Below are 21,235 nucleotides of genomic sequence, written 5' to 3'. Positions count from 1 at the left end.
CTGCCGACTCCTCTTGAAATATACAATCTTTATTTATATTTTACGACTAGATCCAAACAAGTTTAAATTAATTAATAGTTATGTAATCGTAGGGCATTGCAATACTACATAGAATCGAATCGAATTATGCCGTGTGGGGTTGCTCAGATGTGATTTCCGTTCTATTGCAGGAGTGCATATGTGGGAAGGTGTGGAACGTAAAATTTATTGCCGTAACAAATTAACTTAAGCTTACGAAATAAAAGAAATGTACAAATCAGTTAGGCGTTATAAATATGTATAGAAATCTTTAAAAGAAGACAAAAATAGTTATATACATCAGACATTTTGATTCTTGTTCGTTTGTTTGTTTGCTTGTTTGTTTGTTCTCATATTTGTTTCTTGGCATAACCTTTTGCTTTCCTTCTGCGCGAAGAACTAAAAGAAATAAGCATAATTCACGTAATTCACTACAACTAAAGCTCCACGAGACTGTTTCATGACAGATGATAGAAATAATATATAGACCAATTTAAACTTTCCGATATAAGTGCGGATAAGTAGCGTGTAATAGTTTAGTAATTGTTTTCATAATTTTTTTTCAACATTTTTGATCTGCTTTCTCTTGTAGCTAGATGTTAGCTTAGTTGTTTCTTTAAGTGGTACACATTCCTCGGGTCGATCGTTTCCTGGTTGCCATAGTTTCGTGCCGTGTTCTGCCACAGTTATCAATAATAATAGTTTTAGTTAATAGTTTATAGAATTAAGTAGCTGCTCGTGCCAGTGACGGTGCCAGAAAATCCCAGAGAATCGCACTTTACTTGCGACCCAGGGTATCGCGCCATTCGTTATACTTGTCCATCTCCTCGTGCAGCTGAAGAGCCTCTATGCAGGCGTTGAAGAAGGGCGATCCGAAGCATTCTTGCCTGTGTTCAGAAACAAGAGAAGGAGGGATTAGGAAACCTGATTTTTTTCGATTTGGTATATAGCTTGCTCAGGAAAAAAGAGCCAAAGTTCAAAAGCCATATTCACGTATGGTTGAATATATCACAAAAATTATTGTTCAAACTGTTTGCTCAAAAAATACGAGCTCACCAGTTGGAGGATTATTAAATTTTAAAAAAGGTTAAGGTAAAAAGTTAAAAAAGTAAAAGCTTGTGTACTAGTTAAAAGCCAAGATTGCACAAGGTCAAAAATCAAATAATTAATTAAAAACATAAGGAAATTATAACGTACCAAAACAAAAACGGTAAGCGGGCGTTTTTAGTCGCGCCAGAAACGCGCGCAAATCGCCAGCTGCAGTCTGTCTGTCTCTCTCGCCTCCTCTATGGCGGTCTCTTTCTCTGGCGGTGTCCTGCGTCGCGCATTCGCATTCTAATTCTCATTTATCACAATTTTGATGCTCTCAAATAGCCAGCGAATGATTGATTATCCTTTATTAATTTACAGGGGTTTTTAATTATGTATTATTTATTGCCACATTTGTAATGCAGTCGTTCCGTTCTTCGCGTGTTTTTACCAGGTTTTTGTTTGTGTCTTGCACAAATTGCGATCTTGCGTTTCTCTCTAATATTTAGCATGTGTGTAGGGTACTCGTATTCGGATACATGTAAGGCTTTAGCTTTAGATAGGTATGCATATACTATATACTATATAGGCAAATACATATCTACGTTTTGCGCCAACAGACTTACACTAATTCAGGGTTTCATCTTTAAAAAATAGCACAAAATTGTAAGTGTAATACATTTGCAAAATACTTTCGGTCTCGATTGCGGTGTATATATATATGCGTGTGTGTAGTGTGTGTATGTGTGCTTGTATGGGTTTATCTTTATCATTGTAGTTTTGCCCTTGCGGAAAATCGTGTAAAATGTAAACTCTAAATGCTGATTTTACAGTAGAATACAGATACAAAAATAAAAGTTATAATTTTACATTACATAGATTAAAAACAATGTATTTCGTTTTGTTTATTTTATATACAAACCGCATAACGCAATAATAATAAAACAGGCTAAGAATACTTAAAAATAAATACTTCGGCTTCTATGTATATGTGGGGAGTGCGAGATCTGCGATCCTCCTCCTCCGCATCATCATCACCTGATCATCTGATCATCATCTCCCACTCCCCGATTACGTTACTTACAACAAACGCATAACGTTCTCAATAAATTAATAAAAATAATTCGTTTTTAAAAAACACATATAGTAAAAACTGTAAGGCATACAGTAATAAATAAGTACGAATTAAATTTGGGCGTTGTAATATTTTAGATTTCTGTGTTCTGGCTCTGCATTTGTGGTCGTAGTGGGACTGTTTCTGGATCTGGATCTGTATCTGGATGCGGATGACCGTTCCAACCCACGATATTCGCAGCGATTCTCAGCTGTCTGTGGTGTGTGGTGTGTGTTGTGTGCTGTATGGTGTGTGGTGTATGGTGTGTTGGGGCTGTGGGTGTGTGGGTGTGTGGGGCGGGGACTTAGAGTTATGTTTGCGGCCCCATGTTGAAGGATATGGGCGAGCCGTTCACTACTCTCAGAAAGTGCTGTAGGTTGGATATTTCCTCTTCGGGTATTAACAGCACTTTCAGGCATTCGCCAAACCAGTTTGAATCAAAGCAGTCTTTCCTAGAATTGAAAACGAAAATCAAAATGAAACACAACGGTAAAGGTAACTGAAGGCAGTAAGAAATCAGGAAAATGAAGTCGTTGCGGAAACGAAAGCGGAAACGGAAGTGGCCGAATTTAGGAGTCTAGTGGTAGACGGGCTTGTGAAACGGATAGGGCGATCCGTTGATCACTTTCAGATAGTGCTGCAGCTGCGATATCTCTTCATCATCGATCAGCAGCACCTTCAGGCAATCCCCGAAGGTCTCGTGGACGAAACAATTGGCCCTGCATCGAATAGACAAGAAGACAGATGTAGGAGTCGCACAGAGGGAAGTCAAAGGAAAAAGTGATAATCTTATTACTATTTAGGTGACTATATAGGGTGGAACATAAAAGGAAGAGAGAGATGTAGACCAAATGGAAGAAACCGAATAGGCAGCGGTCTCTGTGCGAGAAAGTCGAGGAGAAAGTAGCGGGGAAAGCGCCCATAAAGTTCACAAACAACCGAAGGTCCCGCGAGCATTTTCCGATACCCCGGCATTTGTATTTGTGTTAGGGTCTGCCAGCACTTAAGATCATAATTAGTGTTTCTTGGACGGCCTTGCCTTGAACGCTGTAAGGAACACTGATGCTGCTTTGGGGTTTTGTTAGATATACATACATATATACATATGTGCGTATGGATGGGGCTGTGGGACCCTAGGGAAACTTACATGCATAATCGGTGTATACTCGTCTCGCGGAACAACTGGTAGCAGTCCTCGCAGATGCGGTCCAGTCGGAAGAACATGGTCTTGTTGAAGATGCCCTTGCACTCCAGGTCGAAGAAGTTGCTGCGCTTCGACAGATTGTGGTTGTGTGGCAAGGCGGCGAAGATTGGTATCAGGACGAGAAACAGCACCACCGAGATCTTTATGTTGCGGGAACACATCTGCAAAAGTGTGGGAAACCGGAAACACGGTTAAGAATAGATGCCTATTTATAGGTGCGATCAGATCAATTAACTGGCCGGACCACCTCTCTGGCCAAGCAGATGTGGGCCAAGCCAGCTCGATGCCGGCCCAGCTCCTCGCCGCCGCCAAAGGACAGGGACAGGGGCAAGGGCAGCTCGCCCAGGTGGCATCGAGCTGCTGCTCGATCCGCATCGCGGATGGGCAGGGGGACGGCGGAGACCCTATAAATAGACGTCGTCCGACAGCCGTCTGCCGACTGGCTAAAAATAGGGCCCCCATCCCCATGCCCATGCCCATGCCCATGCCCATGCCATTCTCCACCCAAAGGTGCAATTGCAATAGTGGCAACAGTTGCCGTCGGTGCCGCAGACGATCTTATCGCAGGAGCGCTCTATAAATAGCACCGGCGATTTCAATGTTTATTGCATTATTTGCCATCTGTCGGCGGGCTTAATTTATGATGTAAGTCCGCCCCGCCCCACCCGCCTCTTTGGCGGCTCAAAGGAGAGCCAATTTGTGAACGGACGCGGACGCGGACGGGCCCCCAAATCGGGCGCATTTGTTTACTTTGCATATTTTATCAATTTGCGCGCCCGGCGGGAATTACAGCGATGACATATATACTATGTACATACATATGTGCATTCGTGGCATTCCGAACTATTGAATAATTTGATTAACGGCCCGCTTTTCGCAAATTTTTCCACTGCGCGCTGTGCCAATTGCCGTTTGCACACGACATGTGTGAAATTCCTTCGACCCCGGCTGAAAAATGGAAATGCTGAATGAAAACCAGGCAGACACGACGACGTCGGCTATTTCGAGAGCAGTTCCGAGAGTATCCGCAACATGAAAGCGAATTTGTTCCGATAATGATTTAAACACATATAATCGCTAACGAGCATACTCGTATTGTTTTAGCGCTCTAAGATCTTTGGCAAATTGATTTTTTATTGCCTTGCTGATGTCTTCAATTAAGTTGAGCACATTTTTTCGCAGATTTATGGCCGCGGGATGGGAAAACACCGAAATGAAAATGGGTATGGGTATGGGAATGGGAATGGGGCATTGGGGACTGCCAATTGGAATCGGACTTCTTAGAAAGTTCATCAGTCGGCCGCCGAAATGTATATATACATATATATCTATGAATACTATACATATTTTCGCGATAAGTGAGACTTCTCGCTTAAATGTATGCTCCACCGGGGGTCTTTATTTGATATAACTTCCGTTGAAGATATCAAGGGCTCATGTGTCGTCATACTTAATTACTTTGTGTTTTCTTTATGAGAAAATAAATATTTTTAAGCAAGCACATATTTTTGTAGTGAATATAAATAACTCAACCCAAGCCATCAGCCGTCATTGTTTAGAACTTAGTGAATCTAAGGCTAAAAATAAGTAATTTGCCATAACTTTTATCCGTCTGTCGAAAGTTTAAATATAAATCAAGAGTAAGAGTAATACATCCATCTGTCGTCATAGTCAATTGCTCGTTGTACTATCGCCAACTATTTTAACATCATGACTTGAACTTGCTGGAAGTTTGCATCAGCTCCAGAGCCATGAACCCTACCACCCAACCAGCAAAAGGTGGACTCGAAAAGTGCAAGTTGTGGTCGGGTGGCGAACCCTTTGCACCCAATGCACATGTAGCACTCGTTTAGTCAGAGTTCCCGACGACGTCCCAGTGCAAAGTGCAACAGCTTGCGTACGGCGACTCAGCTCAGCTCGATTTCCCCGATGGATTCGGATTCCGATTCGGATTTGGCTGCTGGCTGTGGGCTGTGGGCTGAGCATCTGGTGATAATTGGCTTCGAATTGCACGATTTATGGCATCATCTTCGCTGCAGGCGGCTATTTTTAACGCTCTTTGCCGGCGTGAGTGCCATAATTGATATGCGAACCGCGTCGAAGATAATGTAACATGGACCACGGAAAGGGGCTTCAGTACCGAAGAAGAAGGCGAGGGAAAGTTGGAGGAGCGCTTGAATGGATGATCCGGCGCGACTGGGCCGATCGATCGAATGGCGTCATCGGCGCAGGAAGGAGCCAATGAACGGCGTCATCTTGATCGATCTCAGATCTGCATAGCTGCCATCTTATATGTGTAGCTGCTCCTCCGATCCGGCGGATGGCAATTGTTTGCATTTCACTTTGATTAGCTGCCAATTGATTTTATTTGTCGGCCGGCGCTTTGCATCAATTTCAATTCGAGTCGCAAGCGCGTGGCACATACTCGTACAAGCCATCCCATTATTCGACGACTATCTGTGTGTCCGTGTGCTCCATATGCTATGAGCTATATGCTATATGCGCCATGTATACCCCTGATTCATTGGAGCGGGCCGCACGCACGCCCCTCGATTCCCAATTGGCATCTCGCTAATGCTGTTGTTGATTGCCGCCTGATGGTACACCATTCAACTGAGATTTGATTGCTGTTTTCGCCGATGTTTTACTGTCGCTGCTGCCAGGCGACATTGAATGAAGTCATGAGCCAAAAATAATTATGCCAATTATGACGGACAGACGGACGGTGCCTTCTTTTTGCCCAATAGTTTATAATTATTGTGGTCGCTGCGGAATTCGGATGGGGCGGCATATGGTCGATATGGTTTGTACCGAAAGGGCACACTACGATTCTTTAGTTTATTATGTGGTATTTTGAGGTACGCCGCATTTCAAGGTCGACCCCTTTGGGCGGATTTTCACCCACCATGGGAAACGAGCTATTTATAGACCAGGCGCTCTTATCAGTTACCCGTGAAATCGTCGCGGTATGTGGGAAGTGTTATCGTCGAAATCCCCGTGCATTATGTGGATTATAAAGTTGCCTGCCAAGCTGTGCATTCCCCGCCAGATATGCCCGACTGCGATGTGTGGCACCACGACCACCACCATGCCACTGGTGCCACTGGTGCCACTGGTGCCACTGGTGCCTCCACTGCGAGTCTTAACGCTTGGCTACGCAAGCATGGCGGAGCCGAGAGCCCAAACATGAAACACAGGCCCTTCGCTATTTTTTACGGCGCAACTAAAAAGTGCTTGGACACGCAAAAACAACACCACTGGCGGCAGAAGAACGTCGAGGAGCGTGCATAAACACTCATGGCGAGACTGCTTGGTACCAGCCACTACATCTGGGCACTCGTATATGTACGCATGCTGAACTGGCTGGCGCAGAGGTGCTGCGCCTGCGCAGATCTCCAAGCGCTCTGCTGCTAATTCGATGGACATGCAGGAGCCCCAGTCCCGAGCCCAATTTGCATGATGCTTGTCTTCGATTAATATTCATGTATTCATGAAATCTGCGGCGAATCTGCGAAACAGGAAAGGCCAGTGGAAAACCGAGACCGCGTCTTGGTGGCCGGTCGAAGCCAGTGTGCACTGGAGAAAACGCTTCCCGAATCTTCCGCAGACACAAGTCGCACGTCATCCAAATAAATCTTCACTGCATCACATGACTGGTATTTCACTTTGCTTAGAAAAAGAAAAACAATACGCGTATCTTGCATTTCCATGAGTATGCATTTACCAGAAATATGATTATTAGTTTGTTGATTTGTTCAACTCTCTAATTTTGAGGAAATAAGTTAGACCCCTGCCTTGCCAAAACGATTTCCTATCTAGGCACACTCTTCGCGCAACTTTTCGTTCTCCCCACTCACAGTGAATGCTGCCATTGCAGCGATTCTATGGCTTCCGTCCGAGGGCCGACCGGCAAGGGATGCGGAGTGTGTGGATATCCAATTGATATTATTGAGATTAATGGCGAATGGCCGCTCCGTTTCGCAACAGATCTCGGCGTCTGCCAAAAGGCAATTGGCCGCACTTGGCGCACTTGGCCCGCTTGCCGCGCGGTTTTCTTAAGACTGGGGCAAACAGTCGCGGTGTTTGGACAGCGATGACACAAGCGAGTCGGCAAACAGCACGAGATACTCCAAGCGAGGAGCCAAAGCCAAATAAAGGGCGAAAACGGAACGGGAGCGACGCGCGAGCAATCAACTTTTGTTGGCAGCTCCAAAACAAAACTGAAGACCGCGCGCGATCTGTTGGCTGTTGGGGCTGACTGCTTCGGCTACCGCTTGGCTTATCAGGCGGCCCACACAGATACGCACGCACACAGCCGGGCGCAGACGACGACAGCGAGTCTGGCGAAAAGGTATCTGTATCTGGCTAGCGCTCGAGTATCTGTATCCGAGAGATCGCCGCGCTGAGAGCGCGAGTGGAACACCCAGGCGTATACGTGATGTGCATGCTTATCACGCGGCCAAGCCAGCAAAAGCCGTTAAGAAAAAATCAGTGGAGAGCGGCACTTGTCCTGGCACGCCGATGGAATATCTAATCGCCATTACTAAACTAGTTTGGCCCCGCCTCACCCGGCCAGCCCCTTTCCCCGCCCCCCTGAATTAATCAGCCATAAAAACGAGTGGCTGCAACTAAATTTTCCACCTTGCAGTGGAATTTTCTCAGCCGATTCTATCTGGCTAAAAAGAGTTCGGCCACAAGTGACTAAGCGGCCGAGTTAATTGTCATAAGTGAAGTAATTTCCGCAAGTTCTTTGAATAAATTGCACCGAGTCGTTTTGTTTTATAATCTCGATTGTAAAGGCGTCTTGAGGAATTCGTTGCATACATTTGGGGGTTTCCTGGGAGTTGTAATTGCTATTGCCTAATTAGCCAGTTTAGCTAGCTAGTATTGACACATACGCTATAACTACTGGTATTTTTTTAATTGCAATTTCTGTAAAATCACAAACTTACACCTGTTTATATTCCGAGTGACAGCCGCAGCTGCACTTTTGTTTACGGGAGCGATGTGTATCAACAAGCTATTAAGCTAATTGCAGTGCTATAAAATAGAGAATAACCCTATAAAAATATATAGATTTATATATTAGTTAGTTAGGCGTTAGTTTCTTCTATTTTTAAAATTGCAAGGGATATGGATTTTCTCTCATAAATGTAAATTCACAATTGTTCATAGCTTCCATGTATATGACTAATTCTTGAACATGGTGTAATTATATCGCAAACTTTCCCATTTAAAAGATTAGAATTCCTTGTTCTTGTGTCAGACTCATGCATTACTTAATAAGTTGTTATACAGGGAATGGGAATTTCAGAAATATTTCTATTTTCTGAAATACCCCTAAGCCAAACAATGGAATGTTTGGCCGCGTTGCACTGCTCCGCCAATTAATCGGGCAGCTCTGAAGCTTTGAAACCATTTCCATTCTGCCGATCCAACGTAACAGCAGCAGCAATACCCAGCACATGCGATCGAGAAGTGCATCGTGTGCATTGTATCTCATTGTGAGTACATCGCATGTGCTGTGTGCTGTATGTGCTGCTGACGCTGTCGCGCGGTTTTGCCAGCCAGTTGGGCGACCATTTGGCACCAACAGACTGACAAACTCGCACAGATACAGATACTCCGACAGTCCGACAGATACTCATGTACTCAGATACGCGAGGCGCAGCACTCACACACGACAATTGGCTTTTTATTAGTTTAATTGAAAGCAAAACAATTTAGCATGGCGAACTGGTTTCAGCTCGTTTTCCAAATGCATGCCAAATTATCATACTCGACTCATATATGTATGTGTGGTTGTTTTGCAGCTTTGAGCCAAAGTTTGAGTCGGAATTTGAGTCGTGTATCTTGCATCTTGTATCTTGCATTTTGTATCTTGAAGCCGAATGCGAGCCAGATGCTGGGGCAGCGGCGCACAGAAGCGTGTCACACGCTTCTCTCTGGCAAGTGCTTACTTATACGCTTTGCATTTGTGTATAAATAAACAAGTCCATTGAGGAAATTATTTGCAAAATATTCGAAGAGTGAGAGAGAAAAGAACCCGATCGCCTTTTCGCTGATTGTGCCAATTTTCGGTGGTTTTTTTTTTACTTTTTGCTGCTCTTTGTTTTAAATAAAATCGAAATGCGAAAATCGAAAATCGAGAGGCTTATAAATCACATAATTAAGTTTTGCCCCTCCAAATCGGACTCGATCTGAGTGTTATGGCTGCGTGAATCGGATTAATGAAGCGTAACCCAGCGGGTGTTGAGCTCTCGATAGGGCCATTACGCCCCGCAGCCGGACGCAGCTCCTCCTCCGCCTGCGAGTCTCAGGTATCCCGATCCCAAGGGGAGGGAGTCGCCCGAGGGGATCGCATCTCCTCTCCGACCGGCGATGATGGCGACGTGTGGTTTATTTCGGTCGCGAATTTCGCGGAATCCTCACTCATGAATGACACTTAAGCTGATTAAAAGTAAACGCCTCATGCAGTCACGATCAAGGTGCTTGAGTGCCAAATAGAATATAGAAGTGAAAGTGTTTGCAGGTCTGAATAATGTTAACTAAGTTGAATGCTTGGGGGAATCTTAAAAGGAATCGGCAGTATTATCCTTTCAGGTTTTCATTAATTTATTTGATTAACATCGCTCAATTATAAAAGTTTATTTATTCATAGGAAATAGCGCCTCCTAATTTTATAATCCCCCGTGAACTGCACATTTCGAGGATATCAGCATTTGGATATTTCCGAAACGTGGCAGCAATTACTGGAACAAAAACACACCCAAAGTATTCGAACTATTCCAAAGTGACGACCTATATTTGAGATTTTGTTTAAAGAATTTGGCAAATACGAGTGTGCACATTGCCATGCCGCGAATGTCAAACTGCGGCTGGCAAAACGGAAATGAGTCATTGGCAAAGTGCGAGGCTATCGCGATCAAAGAACCAATTACAATGAGCGGCCATTGAACGACGGATCGATCGGGTGTGAATAAAGCCGTGGAAGGAGCAGCAGATAGCAGCCCAAGCTGGCCATAACCAATAAGTGCAGATACAGATACACTTACATATACAGATACAGATATAGTAACCAAGAATTCGAGAAATGCCCCAAACGGATTGATGCACAGCAAGAAAAGAAGTGCATCAGCTCATATGTAGCGACTGAATGGCTAATAAGATTTAAGCCACATTACAGATACCAAAATATTAACCCCAAAGAGCCCACTGGTCTGAGATGATCGTGTGATATAACATCTGCTTGCGCAACAGGCTACTTTTATTTCTCGCCGTGTCCAAATCGCGTGATTTGTGTTTTGGAAGGTTTTTCACATTCCACTTGGGTGCTGGTGCCGTGCGGCTTGGGTTTTCCATTGGCCAATTCTCGTGGTCTAATAAGGTCACCTACAACTCCGAGCCACTGCAGCAACTATTGCGATTGCAACTGCAATTGTCGTACGGCCAAGGACGGAAGAAATGTGCGCGAGGAGATCGGATCGGGCCAGTTGACGTCAATTAAATTGGCTAAATGGCTGAAACGAGTTTGCGGCCCAGGTCCCCGACTCGATTACCTGACACAAAATCAATCATTAACATTTGTATCGCAGACATATACTCGAACTCGTATTCGTACTCATACTCATACTCGTATTCGTACTCGTATTTGGTAACCCGTCGTGGGTCTCCAACTTTTCAGCTTCGACGGGCCCCCGTTTTCATTGTTTTTTATTATTTCGCAGCGATGCTTTTGTTTTTATTATTTATTATTGTTGATCGCCAAGTTTTAATGGCGTTTTGTCAATTTGTTGTTAGTTTCATGGCTTATTACAGCACTTCGTTGTCTGCCTGCCCGCTGGCATAGGAACCCATTAATAATTTAACGATCGATTATTAATAACAATCCAATTGACTCGTTCAGCATAAATTGATAATTATATGTAGAGTCATGTGCATTTTACGACCAATTGGGAGTTAGCGGGGCACGGCCCTAAAAGGCAAAGTTAGTTTTATTTGCAGACAAGCCATAAAACTTGCGGTTGCATCAGCCAATTTCAATGTGAATTGCTGGCCATGATTAAGAGTAATTCCCGGCCACAGTTTGCATTTATAGGGGCTTTCGTACTCCGAATTCCTTAGAAATTGTTGAGTCATTGTGATAAATATCTGCGAGATAAGACAATGCGAGATGGATGCGCAGGTGTTGTGTATATAGAGTAGGTGCCTTTTGTTATCACCTCGTCACCTAAATAAATTTATCGCGTCCTCTATCAATGGGATTCCCATTTCTCTGGCCAGCTAATCTGTAGCTATTTCTGTCTTAGTTAAGGATTTGACATGATGCTGCCACACTCGCCACGATTGACTATACTCCCCCACCACAGCCCACATAAATAAGCAATCAAAGGGCAGCACCAGGGTTTTTTGGGGCATTGAACTGCGGAAAATAAGCCAAACGACAAGTCGGGAACAGTTGGCAGTTGGCAGATGTTACGGCGCACAAACGTACAATTATTCATACTCGCAAGCAAGCTGGGGGCAAATGCATATTGTACTCTGTATGATATATGGCCAGTGACTGGGAAGCTCTTGAGTTGCCAACATCAAAGTCGCGTATCTGCGAAATACATTTGTATCTGGATCTGGACCCTGCTCGTGGCGTCCGCATCTTCTGCCACACATTAACCCCGGGGAGACCCACACTCGGCTAGTTGAGTGCGCCACAATTGCTTTTCAATTAGCCAGAGTTGCGGAGGAGGATCTCCTCCGATTCCGATCTGGTACGTGCTATATGGAATATGGAGAATGGAATATGGCAGAGTGGTGTGTACGGGATGCGACTGAGGTGGCGCGTGGCAGTGATTTATTGCAGAATTCAATTAGACCCACTTCAGTCTCTGCCAATCCGCAAAGGCGAAGGTCAATCCATTGACCGATGACCAGTGACTGGTGGGGCAGGTAAATGGCATTTCAAATAGAGACCAATTTGAAAGAGTGAGGGATTAACGTTGAGATCTATCATCTGTGTGTAATCTGTCCAGTTGCACATACAAGTTTCTAAGTCATGAGACGGAAGCAAATATAGTTTTCAAATGAGCTAATTTTCGGACTTCGGATTATGATTACATTTGTGGCAAGCAACAAGGCTGGCTAAAAACACAGGTAAGTCTTGTATGATCCTCTGAGTTCGTACTTTGGATTCTCTGACATGTCAATTGACCCGAATGTCTGCATTCGATTCTCCCTCCCATCAATTGGCAACTTGGGAGCCGCTGCTCCTCCTCAATGCGTCTGCCTCCGATTGCGCACTTCATTTCAACACCGATCGTCATCGCCTGGAAGTGAGGAAAGCAACTCCGTCATGCCGCTCATCCTCCGCCGGCTGGCTCATGATCTTGGTCTTTTCAAGTTCATTAACATGACACGGTCCCACCGCCAGCGTTCCCCTCGGAATTCTGTTCCGTTGCTGAACTTGAAAAGTGCACTTCCCCCGCCCCAGCCACGCCCCCGGGCAGGAGGCCCTTTGTTGGGTTGGGACAACATGTTGTTTGCATCAAGTACTATACATATGTATGTACATATATGCGAGTGGTGATGTCAATTCTTGAGGCGCGACCAGATTGATACTCACATTTAGTGACAGCTTCTTCATAGCTGGAGCTGGATCTGAAGCTGGAGCCATTCTGCTGGGAGTTGGTTGATCTGTTTCTGCTTCTGCTTTTCCCGAGGAGAAAGAAGTCGGTTGTTGTTTGGGTTTCTAATTATTGTATAATGTCGAAACGAATGTTTGCTTAAGTACTGTTGCTGGCGCCTAAGTACTTGGGTTTACACAGCTTGGGTTCCTAGTTTGTAAGTTGCTTGGCCGCAGATGTTGCGATTGATTGGGATCTGATTGGATCTAAAATATCGAGAGGAATACGTTTATATCTGATTTTCCAGCGCTGACGGCGTCCGATGCGATCTTAATCACCGCTTCTTATGCAATTCGGATAACCGACCGGCTTAAGCAACAGATTGACAGCAATCAACGATCAAAGTCGAAGTCGAAGTCGCGGACTGACGTCTAAATTTGTTGTTCGCGTTCCTTACAAGTCCATATGCCAACTGGCATGATCGCTGATTGTCATTTATTGTTATTAATGCTGCTGCTGTCGCTGATTAAAATCATTTACATATACATATGCATCGCTGCAGCAGCAGCAGCAGCAGCAGCAGCAGCAGCAGCAGCAGCAGCGGCAGCAGCAGCAGCGGCAAAAGCAGCAGGGCAGTTGCAGTTGCTACTGCTACTGCTGATCTGCTGATGTTGATTTATTTAGCCGGTTCGCTGGCTGGGCTGCATTTAAAATGTCGGAAGTGTTTGCACGCAAAAAAAAATACAGCAGATACGAAAAAAACACAGCGCACGCTGGAAATGCAATGGAAAATGTGTGTGCCGCTCGGTCCTCAGCATAAAAGGTGCTGTATTTCCTGCACACGCACTTTTAAACTGCTAAAGTGAAGGGGCAGCGATAGACGCCGGCGATTAAACGCGAGATTTCGGAGAAATACGCCCAGGGTTTTGCCGTTTGGTATTTGGTATTTGGTGTTTTGGCTTCGAGTGCCGACTCCGATTCCGAACGCGAGTCGCAGTCCCTAGGGACCTATGACATCATCGCCGGATCAATATCGGCTGGGAATCAACGAAAGTTGTTTTGGTGGCTTGACAACATGGGAAAAAGGGAAGCATGGGAATGCGAAGACGAGAAACACAGAACGAGGGGAGATCGAGAAGGAGAAGCGCTGACCAATGGAAATGGAGGTGGAGGTGGAGGTGGAGGTGGAGGTGGAGTGGAGATGGCTGCTGCAAGGTGGCAACATCGTGCGAAAAGGGCCACGAGATGTTGGCCACAAGCAGCAGGTAGTTGGTACAGAACACCTCAGCCTTCTGGCAATTCGGTCAACTGGCCAAGCGGACTGGGATTACAGATAAGCAAAGCAATTGGTATTTGGTTTGGCCAGGGCTAGTAGGACATTGGGCAAATGCAGAGCCATCTCATAATTGTTATTTAATGTCTCCCAGTACTTTTCCACATGGGATCGGGACTCGGATTCGGATTCGGATTCGAATTTGTGCCATTTGTGATTTTTATTTTGTTTTCGCTTTAATGTTAATTGCTGCCAATCTTGAAAGCTGCTCCAAGTTCGAGCCGTATTTTTTGTTTATAATTAAACGGTTAACGTTTATTACATTTTCGTAATTCCGTTTGTTGTTTTTCGGCGGTGAACTTTGCGTTGCGTTCGATTTTCAGTGCTGGGCACCGACCGGCACGGATTGGTTGGGTTTGGGTTGCAGGGGTCACGGGCTACAGGTTACAGGTTACAGGTTACAGGTCACAGGTCACAGGTTGCAGGTTGCAGGTTGCGTTTGTGCCCGGCTCTTTCACTGGGTAAGGCTGTTTGAGCACTTGTCGGCTTCGTTTTTAGAGCACACACTTTTCGCCTTTCGTTTTCGTACTCGATGTAAACCAACAGAAAACTGAACGCGAAACCGGAGTATCTGTATCTCAACTTGCTGCAGTGCGATGCGATGCGATGCTTACTTGTTGCTTCGCGTTTAAGGACTAATATTCAACTCGGCGGTAACATTGTATTTTAAGTGATTGCTGGCAGCGCCGTACTTGTATCTGCGTCTGTGTGCTGCGGCTGTATCTGTATCTGTGGATGTATCTGTGAATTAGCGATCCGAGCGAGCGAATCGGGTGAAAATTCTCTGAGCGAAACGGTTTTTTTTTCGATTTTGAAAAAAAAGAGAAAAAGAAGAAGAATTTTCTCTTCTTACGCTTTAAAGCATAAAATGTGAAAAGAGAACATTTTAAGTAGCCTGTTTTTTCTCGAAAATGGCGCTCTTCTCTTAAAGATTTGTTGTGATGATTTGAACAGCTGATTTACATTTACATCATAATAATAATAATGCGATCGCATATATAAATGGCTATATAATTATTGTAATTGTGCCACATCATTTAAAATTATCCAAATTTGCCAGCGGAATAGAATAACTGTTCTTGGTCTGTGGGGCATTCCCTTTGCATATACATATGTACATATATGTCATATCTAATTGCTAATCAATGTAATTATCAGTAGCGGTAATTGCAGAGCAATTTCCATTGTTTTTCGCGGGAATGGGAAAACGTCGACCAAAAGTCTAAGTAACACGATGACGAGGCGTTTTTACGGATAAGCCGGAGCCGTAACTAAGCGAACATCGCTTGGTCCTTTGATTTTTAACTTGTTTCTAAGGGCACTGGGTTAGTTGAGGCAACTTGCGTGATTTCACGAGATGGAAAATTGTTTGGATTGTATAATTGCATGATATCCAGCAAAAGTGAACACTCTTTAATATTTCATTAATTTTTTCATTTAAAACTGGCCTTGTGATCTGTATCAATAAGAAGATAAATTTAATATATAAATAAAATAAAAATAAACATTAAAAACCAAATAAATAGGCCAGAGATTTATCTTATAAATATTCAAAAAATATTTATTTAAAATATCAGACACTTTGATTTACTCTAAACAAATAAAGACCCAATTTAATGACGCAGGTGTCAAATCTATAGATACACCGATTCGATCCAAATAATTTAACAAATATTTAGTCTGTTAAAAGTGGGCGTTAAATGTTATTAAAAGCAAATAGATTAGCAATAATGAAGTTATTTACTTTATAGTACCTACAATCTTCCCCTGATCTCCACTCGATATTGAAAATTTCTCACTTTCGCAGCAAGAGAACAGAAACCCCCGCGAGGGGTGTTAATCAAGTTGGTGATAATAAGACACCTTGCTGAATTGCGTAGATCGACGCTACGTCAACTGTCTGGCAACTGCGACTGCACTTGTTGTTGATAAACGTAATTAGGCGTAATTCAGCATGCAAGTGTTCCCTTTCGCCCGCCGCCCGGACATTCCCATTCCCAGTCGCACAATTGTTGTTATTTAACAGAAGCGAACACAATTAATGGCCAATTTTGGTCATTGCCGTACCGGGTGGGATATCGTCGCGCAATTAGCATAATTCCAATCGATATTACGAGGTGCTGGGGTCAGGGGATCCCGGGGCACCTTACACGTATTGGTTCTGGATGACTCAGTTCTGCCAGACAACTGGAAGTGAACAGACGGAAAAAACCGATCGATGGACGTAATAATGCTCAATGGCTTAGGGTTCCGCGACAGTTTATGGTCTTATATAACAGAAGTGGATGTTCTCGTTTATATTATGATGGTGTTTCCCGATAAGGCGAGGCTATAATATAAGCCGTCTAGCGGGTTTTGGACTAGGGCCTCAGTGGAACGTAGCCAGAGCATTGCAAGTATAGATAATTTATCATGAGCGTACTCCGAATAGTATGCAATACAACTGAATTGAAATCTGCTGGAAGACTGTAGAACAAACAGTCATAATAGTCACATGTACCACTTTCAACATCCAAGACAAGTTTGATGATCAGACCATAGGGTTTCCCACACGCAAGAGCTGATCAATTGAGATTTGAATTATGCATTGTGGCCGTGGCACAGGCACACACACACACACACACACACACACACACACACACACACACACACTCACACACACAAGTGACCGTAATGGAGCACCCATTACAGACTTAAATACCGGAACCGGAAACTGACCCAAGAGAATCTTGACTGATATACGCACATAATCCATGACTTAAATTGAACTAAGCACACCCGAAATTGAGATAAGTAACTATAATTCGTCACCCAGTCGAACTACTGACCTTGTAACCATTTCTTCTTACACGAATTAAGATCCGAGCTTAGTCGGAGCCATAATGCAGGGCCAGGGACAGGGACAGGGCCGCGGACTATTTGCGGACTTTCGGATTGGCGGCCACTCGGATCCACTGTACTTGACCGCCCCGAATGTTATTAACCTCCAAGTGGGCCAGACCCGCGATCCGAACAAAAGCTGAACTTGTAAAAAGGGTGTGACACCGCTAAATGTGAATGCAAACAACCAAACAAACGGATATACTCGCAAATCTCGCTCATCGCATACATACATACATATACTCGATGAAAATCCCCGTGAAGACTATCAGATATTTGGATTGGATAGCGAATCGAAGAAAGTTTTCAGTGTTCCATGAAACTTATTTCGTAACCACGAGATTACTTTGACATTCGTTGCATATTGAAGATGTTTCCCACTTTTGTCGAACATAACCCCCTTTTCTCCCAGTGCTGGAATGCGATGTGTGGTATTTTGCAGCAAAGAATCGGAGTGGAGCTTACCTTAGGCGCTTGTTTCGGGGTTGGTGCGGGGTTTTCTGTGGACTGGCCACCCAAATCTTCGTCTTCGGATGCTTATCGCCGGTTGTGGTGGGCTCTGTGGTGCGGGATCTCTCGGTTTTCGGCGGGCATGGGTTGTGTTGTTGTGGGGCAGAAACGAGTTTGTTTACCTCCTTTTTATTTTGGGGAACGAACTTTTTAGGCCCGCGGCGGTTCTCTGGCACTCGAGTTTATCGCCATTTTGTGTGGATTTTGGTCAGGTCTTTGTGTTTGTTGTGTTTCTTGGGTGTCCGCTGATAACGCGTCACAGGGGGCGTCATAAGGGGGCGTGCCCAGAGCGAACTTATCGACTGTTGCCGCTTCCTCTTCATTCGCTTCGGCCTCCGCAGCCCCCGCACATTCTCCTACGTTCGTATTCGTATTCGTATTCGTAATCGTATTCGTGCGTGGTGAAAGAGCAAAGCAAAACTGGCGATAATCGCAGCAATGAATGGGAATGAATGTGAATTGTCGCTGGCTTGTTTGTTTGTTTGTTTGTTATTGCTGCTGTTCTTGTTCTTGTTGTTGTTGGGGTTGTTGTTGCTGGCGGTAACTGATCTACACGCACTGGAAAGAGGGCAGCCCCACTTCCACTTCCACTCCCACCCTATTTTAGTGACATTCAGTGCCAGGAGAATCACTCACACACACAAACAGGGGGCATCTTTGTAAATATATTTCCACATAATTGACACTCCACATTGACGTTACAGCAGCAACAACTGCACCGCGAACTTGCAACGCCAGCGCGATTCCCACGTTCGCACCGATTATTCAGACACTTTGGCGATACGGCTATACATATGTATGTACATATGTGCACTTGCTTATTTATGCAGCTCACAAAAGTATGTGTTTTAGCTCAAAATATTAATATTTGCACAACGGCGGCGAAGCTATAGTCACAGCTACATACATCTTTGTATTTATGCAGATTTCGAGACAAGGCAACGGAAGCGATCGCGACACAAGGATTTTCCGGCGAGACCAAAGGAAGGGAGGAAAAACCCAGACCGCATGAGAAGCAAAAGAAGACTAACTGCAAGCATTAAATGTCAAAATGCTGGGGACCGTTCTGCCTTTCTCGCACACACACGCACACGAACATCGTGCGAGGGTTGATCGCAAAGTTCGTCCGAACCTAAACATTGCTCTTTTGTCAACTTTGCAGTGTGGTGATACATTTGCTGGGCAATATAGTGCGCCTACCTTAACGTTCGCCCATATATCATGCTTCAGTTCATGACGTATACGTACTTATTGCCAACTCTATGACGAACTTTAAAAGTGCCCCTCGTTGGATATGTGGAACGATTGTCGCTCGAAAGAGCACGCATGTGCCAGTGGTTTGATTCGCTTTTCGTTTCGTTTCCCTGTCGCGTCGTGTTTGTGTGTCTGTGAGACAATGCGGCCCCAAATCTTGCCCACACTGTGCCACCCGCTCGATCGACTACCCCCCTTGCGCCCCACGAGCGTGGAGACAAGCGCCTCTAAGGGGTCTTTAGACGAACAAAGGAAGTGGCTCGAGGGTGATAAGTCCACATCCATATCCACTCTCGCAGCGAGTCATGGTCGCTGTGTATCGGGATCGGGTTATCGGGTAATTGGCCCCCGTTCGACTGCGATTATCCGTCGATCGACGCCCCTGTCCACTGACTTTGGCTCACCGTGTCACACACGCACACCAGCGCGCACACATGTCTGCTAATTGAAAATGAAGCATGTAACTGTAAGTCTGGCGCTCGCGAACGCACACGAGTGCAGCTTGGAAAGTGCAGAAGAATCCGCGAGAAGTTCGAGCTGGAAGTTTATTCCGAGTGGCGTGGAACTTCAGGAATGACGGGTGTGTAAAGTTAGCGGCGCACTTTATTATCCATTTCCGTTCTGTCTCTATCTCTCTCGCCCTCTCTCTCTCTCTCTTCGGCGTTTTGTCCGTCCGTTTGTTCCCGTAAGGCAAAAGAAGCTAGTAAGTGTGATCATTTCACAGAAGAACTTGCATTAGTCAAACATTATTATCGCAAAACAGATACAATAATATTAAATATTTTAGCATAACCATAATTCACCTATAAGTTTTAACACAAAATCGCTTTCTCTGAAGGTGGAATCTACACTTGGTTGCGAATGAAAAGCATTGTGGACATTGTAGGCTTGCTCACGTTAGATTTACGAGCATTCTGCGCTCACGACCGCCCCGGCTCATATATCATGCATTTCAGGTTGTGCTTGCAATAAAAATATTACGTATACGTCAGCGAGGTGTCAACAAACTTGTAATGTGGCACAGTCCGATTCAATCGCCGGCCCCCAGGTGCGATCAGAATGGAATAGCCGCTGGAGTTGCAAATGTATGGACAACCTACGGTTATGATGGTTATATAATGCTGGCGCGGTTCCACCCCACCAACGTAAGAAATGGAAACAAGAACCGCTGCACTCGGTTCCGACTCGACTCGACTTGACTTGACTTTGACCGGTCGGTCAATTTAGCTGCAGTTAAGCAGTCGAGCGGGCTAATTGCCGCTTTCAGATCTAAATGAGCGGCGCACACGCAAATGATAGAAATGGAAACACGGGTCGGCAGTCGGGCACACATTGTAAGGAAATGCCAGGCACAAGCTGGGATCGAGATTCGGATCTTGGATCTCGGATCTCGGATTTGCCCCGCGACTCGGGCACTTCCTCAGAGCCTCGCAAAGGTCAGAGCAGAGCGAAGCGAAAACGATCTGCAGATGTATCTCGGTTCGTGACTCTGACTCGTGATGGGCACTTAGGAAATCCAGATATAACCGATGCCATTTAGAGAGACGCGCCGCAACATAAATAGCAATTCCAAACAATTTTCAATTGCCAAACGCCCGAGTCGGCGGCTTTTCTCTCCCCGCAGCCGTCGTCGCCAAACGAGTTTCCACTGTAATTGAAACTAGATCTATTTTTAGACCCAGTCCGGACGACAGACGCTAGCCCAGAAAGTATTGCAAAGCCCCGACTCACTCACACTTAGCCCCAATCGACCGCAAACGATCAATCGATCGATCCGTGGATCGTGGATGGGCTTATGTGGCCATAAAATCCCACGCAAAATGATAGTGTCGTTTTGGTTGGGACATGGTTCTGGTACCGCTGGGTGCTAGCGGGATCACAAAGATTTATCTCTTATTTACCGGAACTACAGTTAATGTCAGCATTAAAAAAATACTTTTGAAAAATGAACTAGTAAGAACTTTTTTCTCTGAAGCTTTCAGTGCCATTAAAACACCGCAAAGATCCTTGATCTTGATCTTTTGAGTCACTGTCTTTCGTTTAATTTCTGATACCACACTTCCTGACAGACGGGACCGTGTTTCCTGCACTCACCATTCTGAGAACCTTTCGCTGGCTTGACGGATGAGCGGAGTGAACTTGGTGAGCACTTTCCCGGCGAGTCTAGCACAAAACTCAGGCGATGCCAAAATGTTTGCGAAACTTCTGGCCAAGTCGCTTTTATACGCCGCTCGCATCCAGCATCCATATGCAAGGGCTTGGGGTGGCGGAGCTGG

General features: G+C 44.9%; 1 protein-coding gene and 1 long non-coding RNA gene across 7 annotated transcripts; one reads left to right on the top strand and one right to left on the bottom strand.

Moving 5' to 3' along the window:
• Positions 1-8: 8 nt before the first annotated feature.
• Positions 9-21,147, bottom strand: LOC6618830 (ion transport peptide-like). Of its 6 annotated transcripts, XR_004361406.1 has the most exons (5): positions 14,578-14,954; positions 12,982-13,248; positions 3,309-3,526; positions 1,216-2,613; positions 9-905 (listed from the first exon to the last, which is right to left on the bottom strand). XR_004361406.1 is itself a non-coding variant. In XM_032715493.1 (4 exons), the coding sequence occupies exons 2-4, from the start codon at positions 13,030-13,032 to the stop codon at positions 2,739-2,741; spliced, it is 411 nt and encodes a 136-aa protein (XP_032571384.1). In that variant the 5' UTR covers positions 13,033-13,248; positions 14,578-14,958; the 3' UTR covers positions 2,634-2,738. The 6 variants fall into 6 exon arrangements, 1 of the variants encoding a protein (XP_032571384.1); XR_004361408.1 differs by lacking the exons at positions 12,982-13,248; positions 14,578-14,954 and adding an exon at positions 21,054-21,147; XR_004361409.1 differs by lacking the exons at positions 12,982-13,248; positions 14,578-14,954 and adding an exon at positions 17,661-18,675.
• Positions 19,419-20,909, top strand: LOC116800450. Its single transcript, XR_004361411.1, has 2 exons — positions 19,419-19,539; positions 19,798-20,909. It is a non-coding gene; the product is annotated as an uncharacterized LOC116800450 (long non-coding RNA).
• Positions 21,148-21,235: the final 88 nt, after the last annotated feature.

This window comes from Drosophila sechellia, chromosome 2R (genome assembly GCF_004382195.2).
Source record: "Drosophila sechellia strain sech25 chromosome 2R, ASM438219v1, whole genome shotgun sequence".
NCBI classification, from domain to species: Eukaryota; Metazoa; Arthropoda; class Insecta; order Diptera; family Drosophilidae; genus Drosophila; species Drosophila sechellia.
This window is presented reverse-complemented; position numbering and strand designations above follow the sequence as displayed.

Coding starts and splice junctions, on each gene's coding strand:
- LOC6618830 (XM_032715493.1), bottom strand. CDS start 13,032: ATGGCTCCAGCTTCAGATCCAGCTCCAGCTATGAAGAAGCTGTCACTA. Junction 3,527..12,981: donor TGAAGAAGCTGTCACTAAAT/GTGAGTATCAAT, acceptor ACACTTTTGCAG/ATGTGTTCCCGCAACATAAA. Junction 2,881..3,308: donor AGTATACACCGATTATGCAT/GTAAGTTTCCCT, acceptor TATTCGATGCAG/GGCCAATTGTTTCGTCCACG.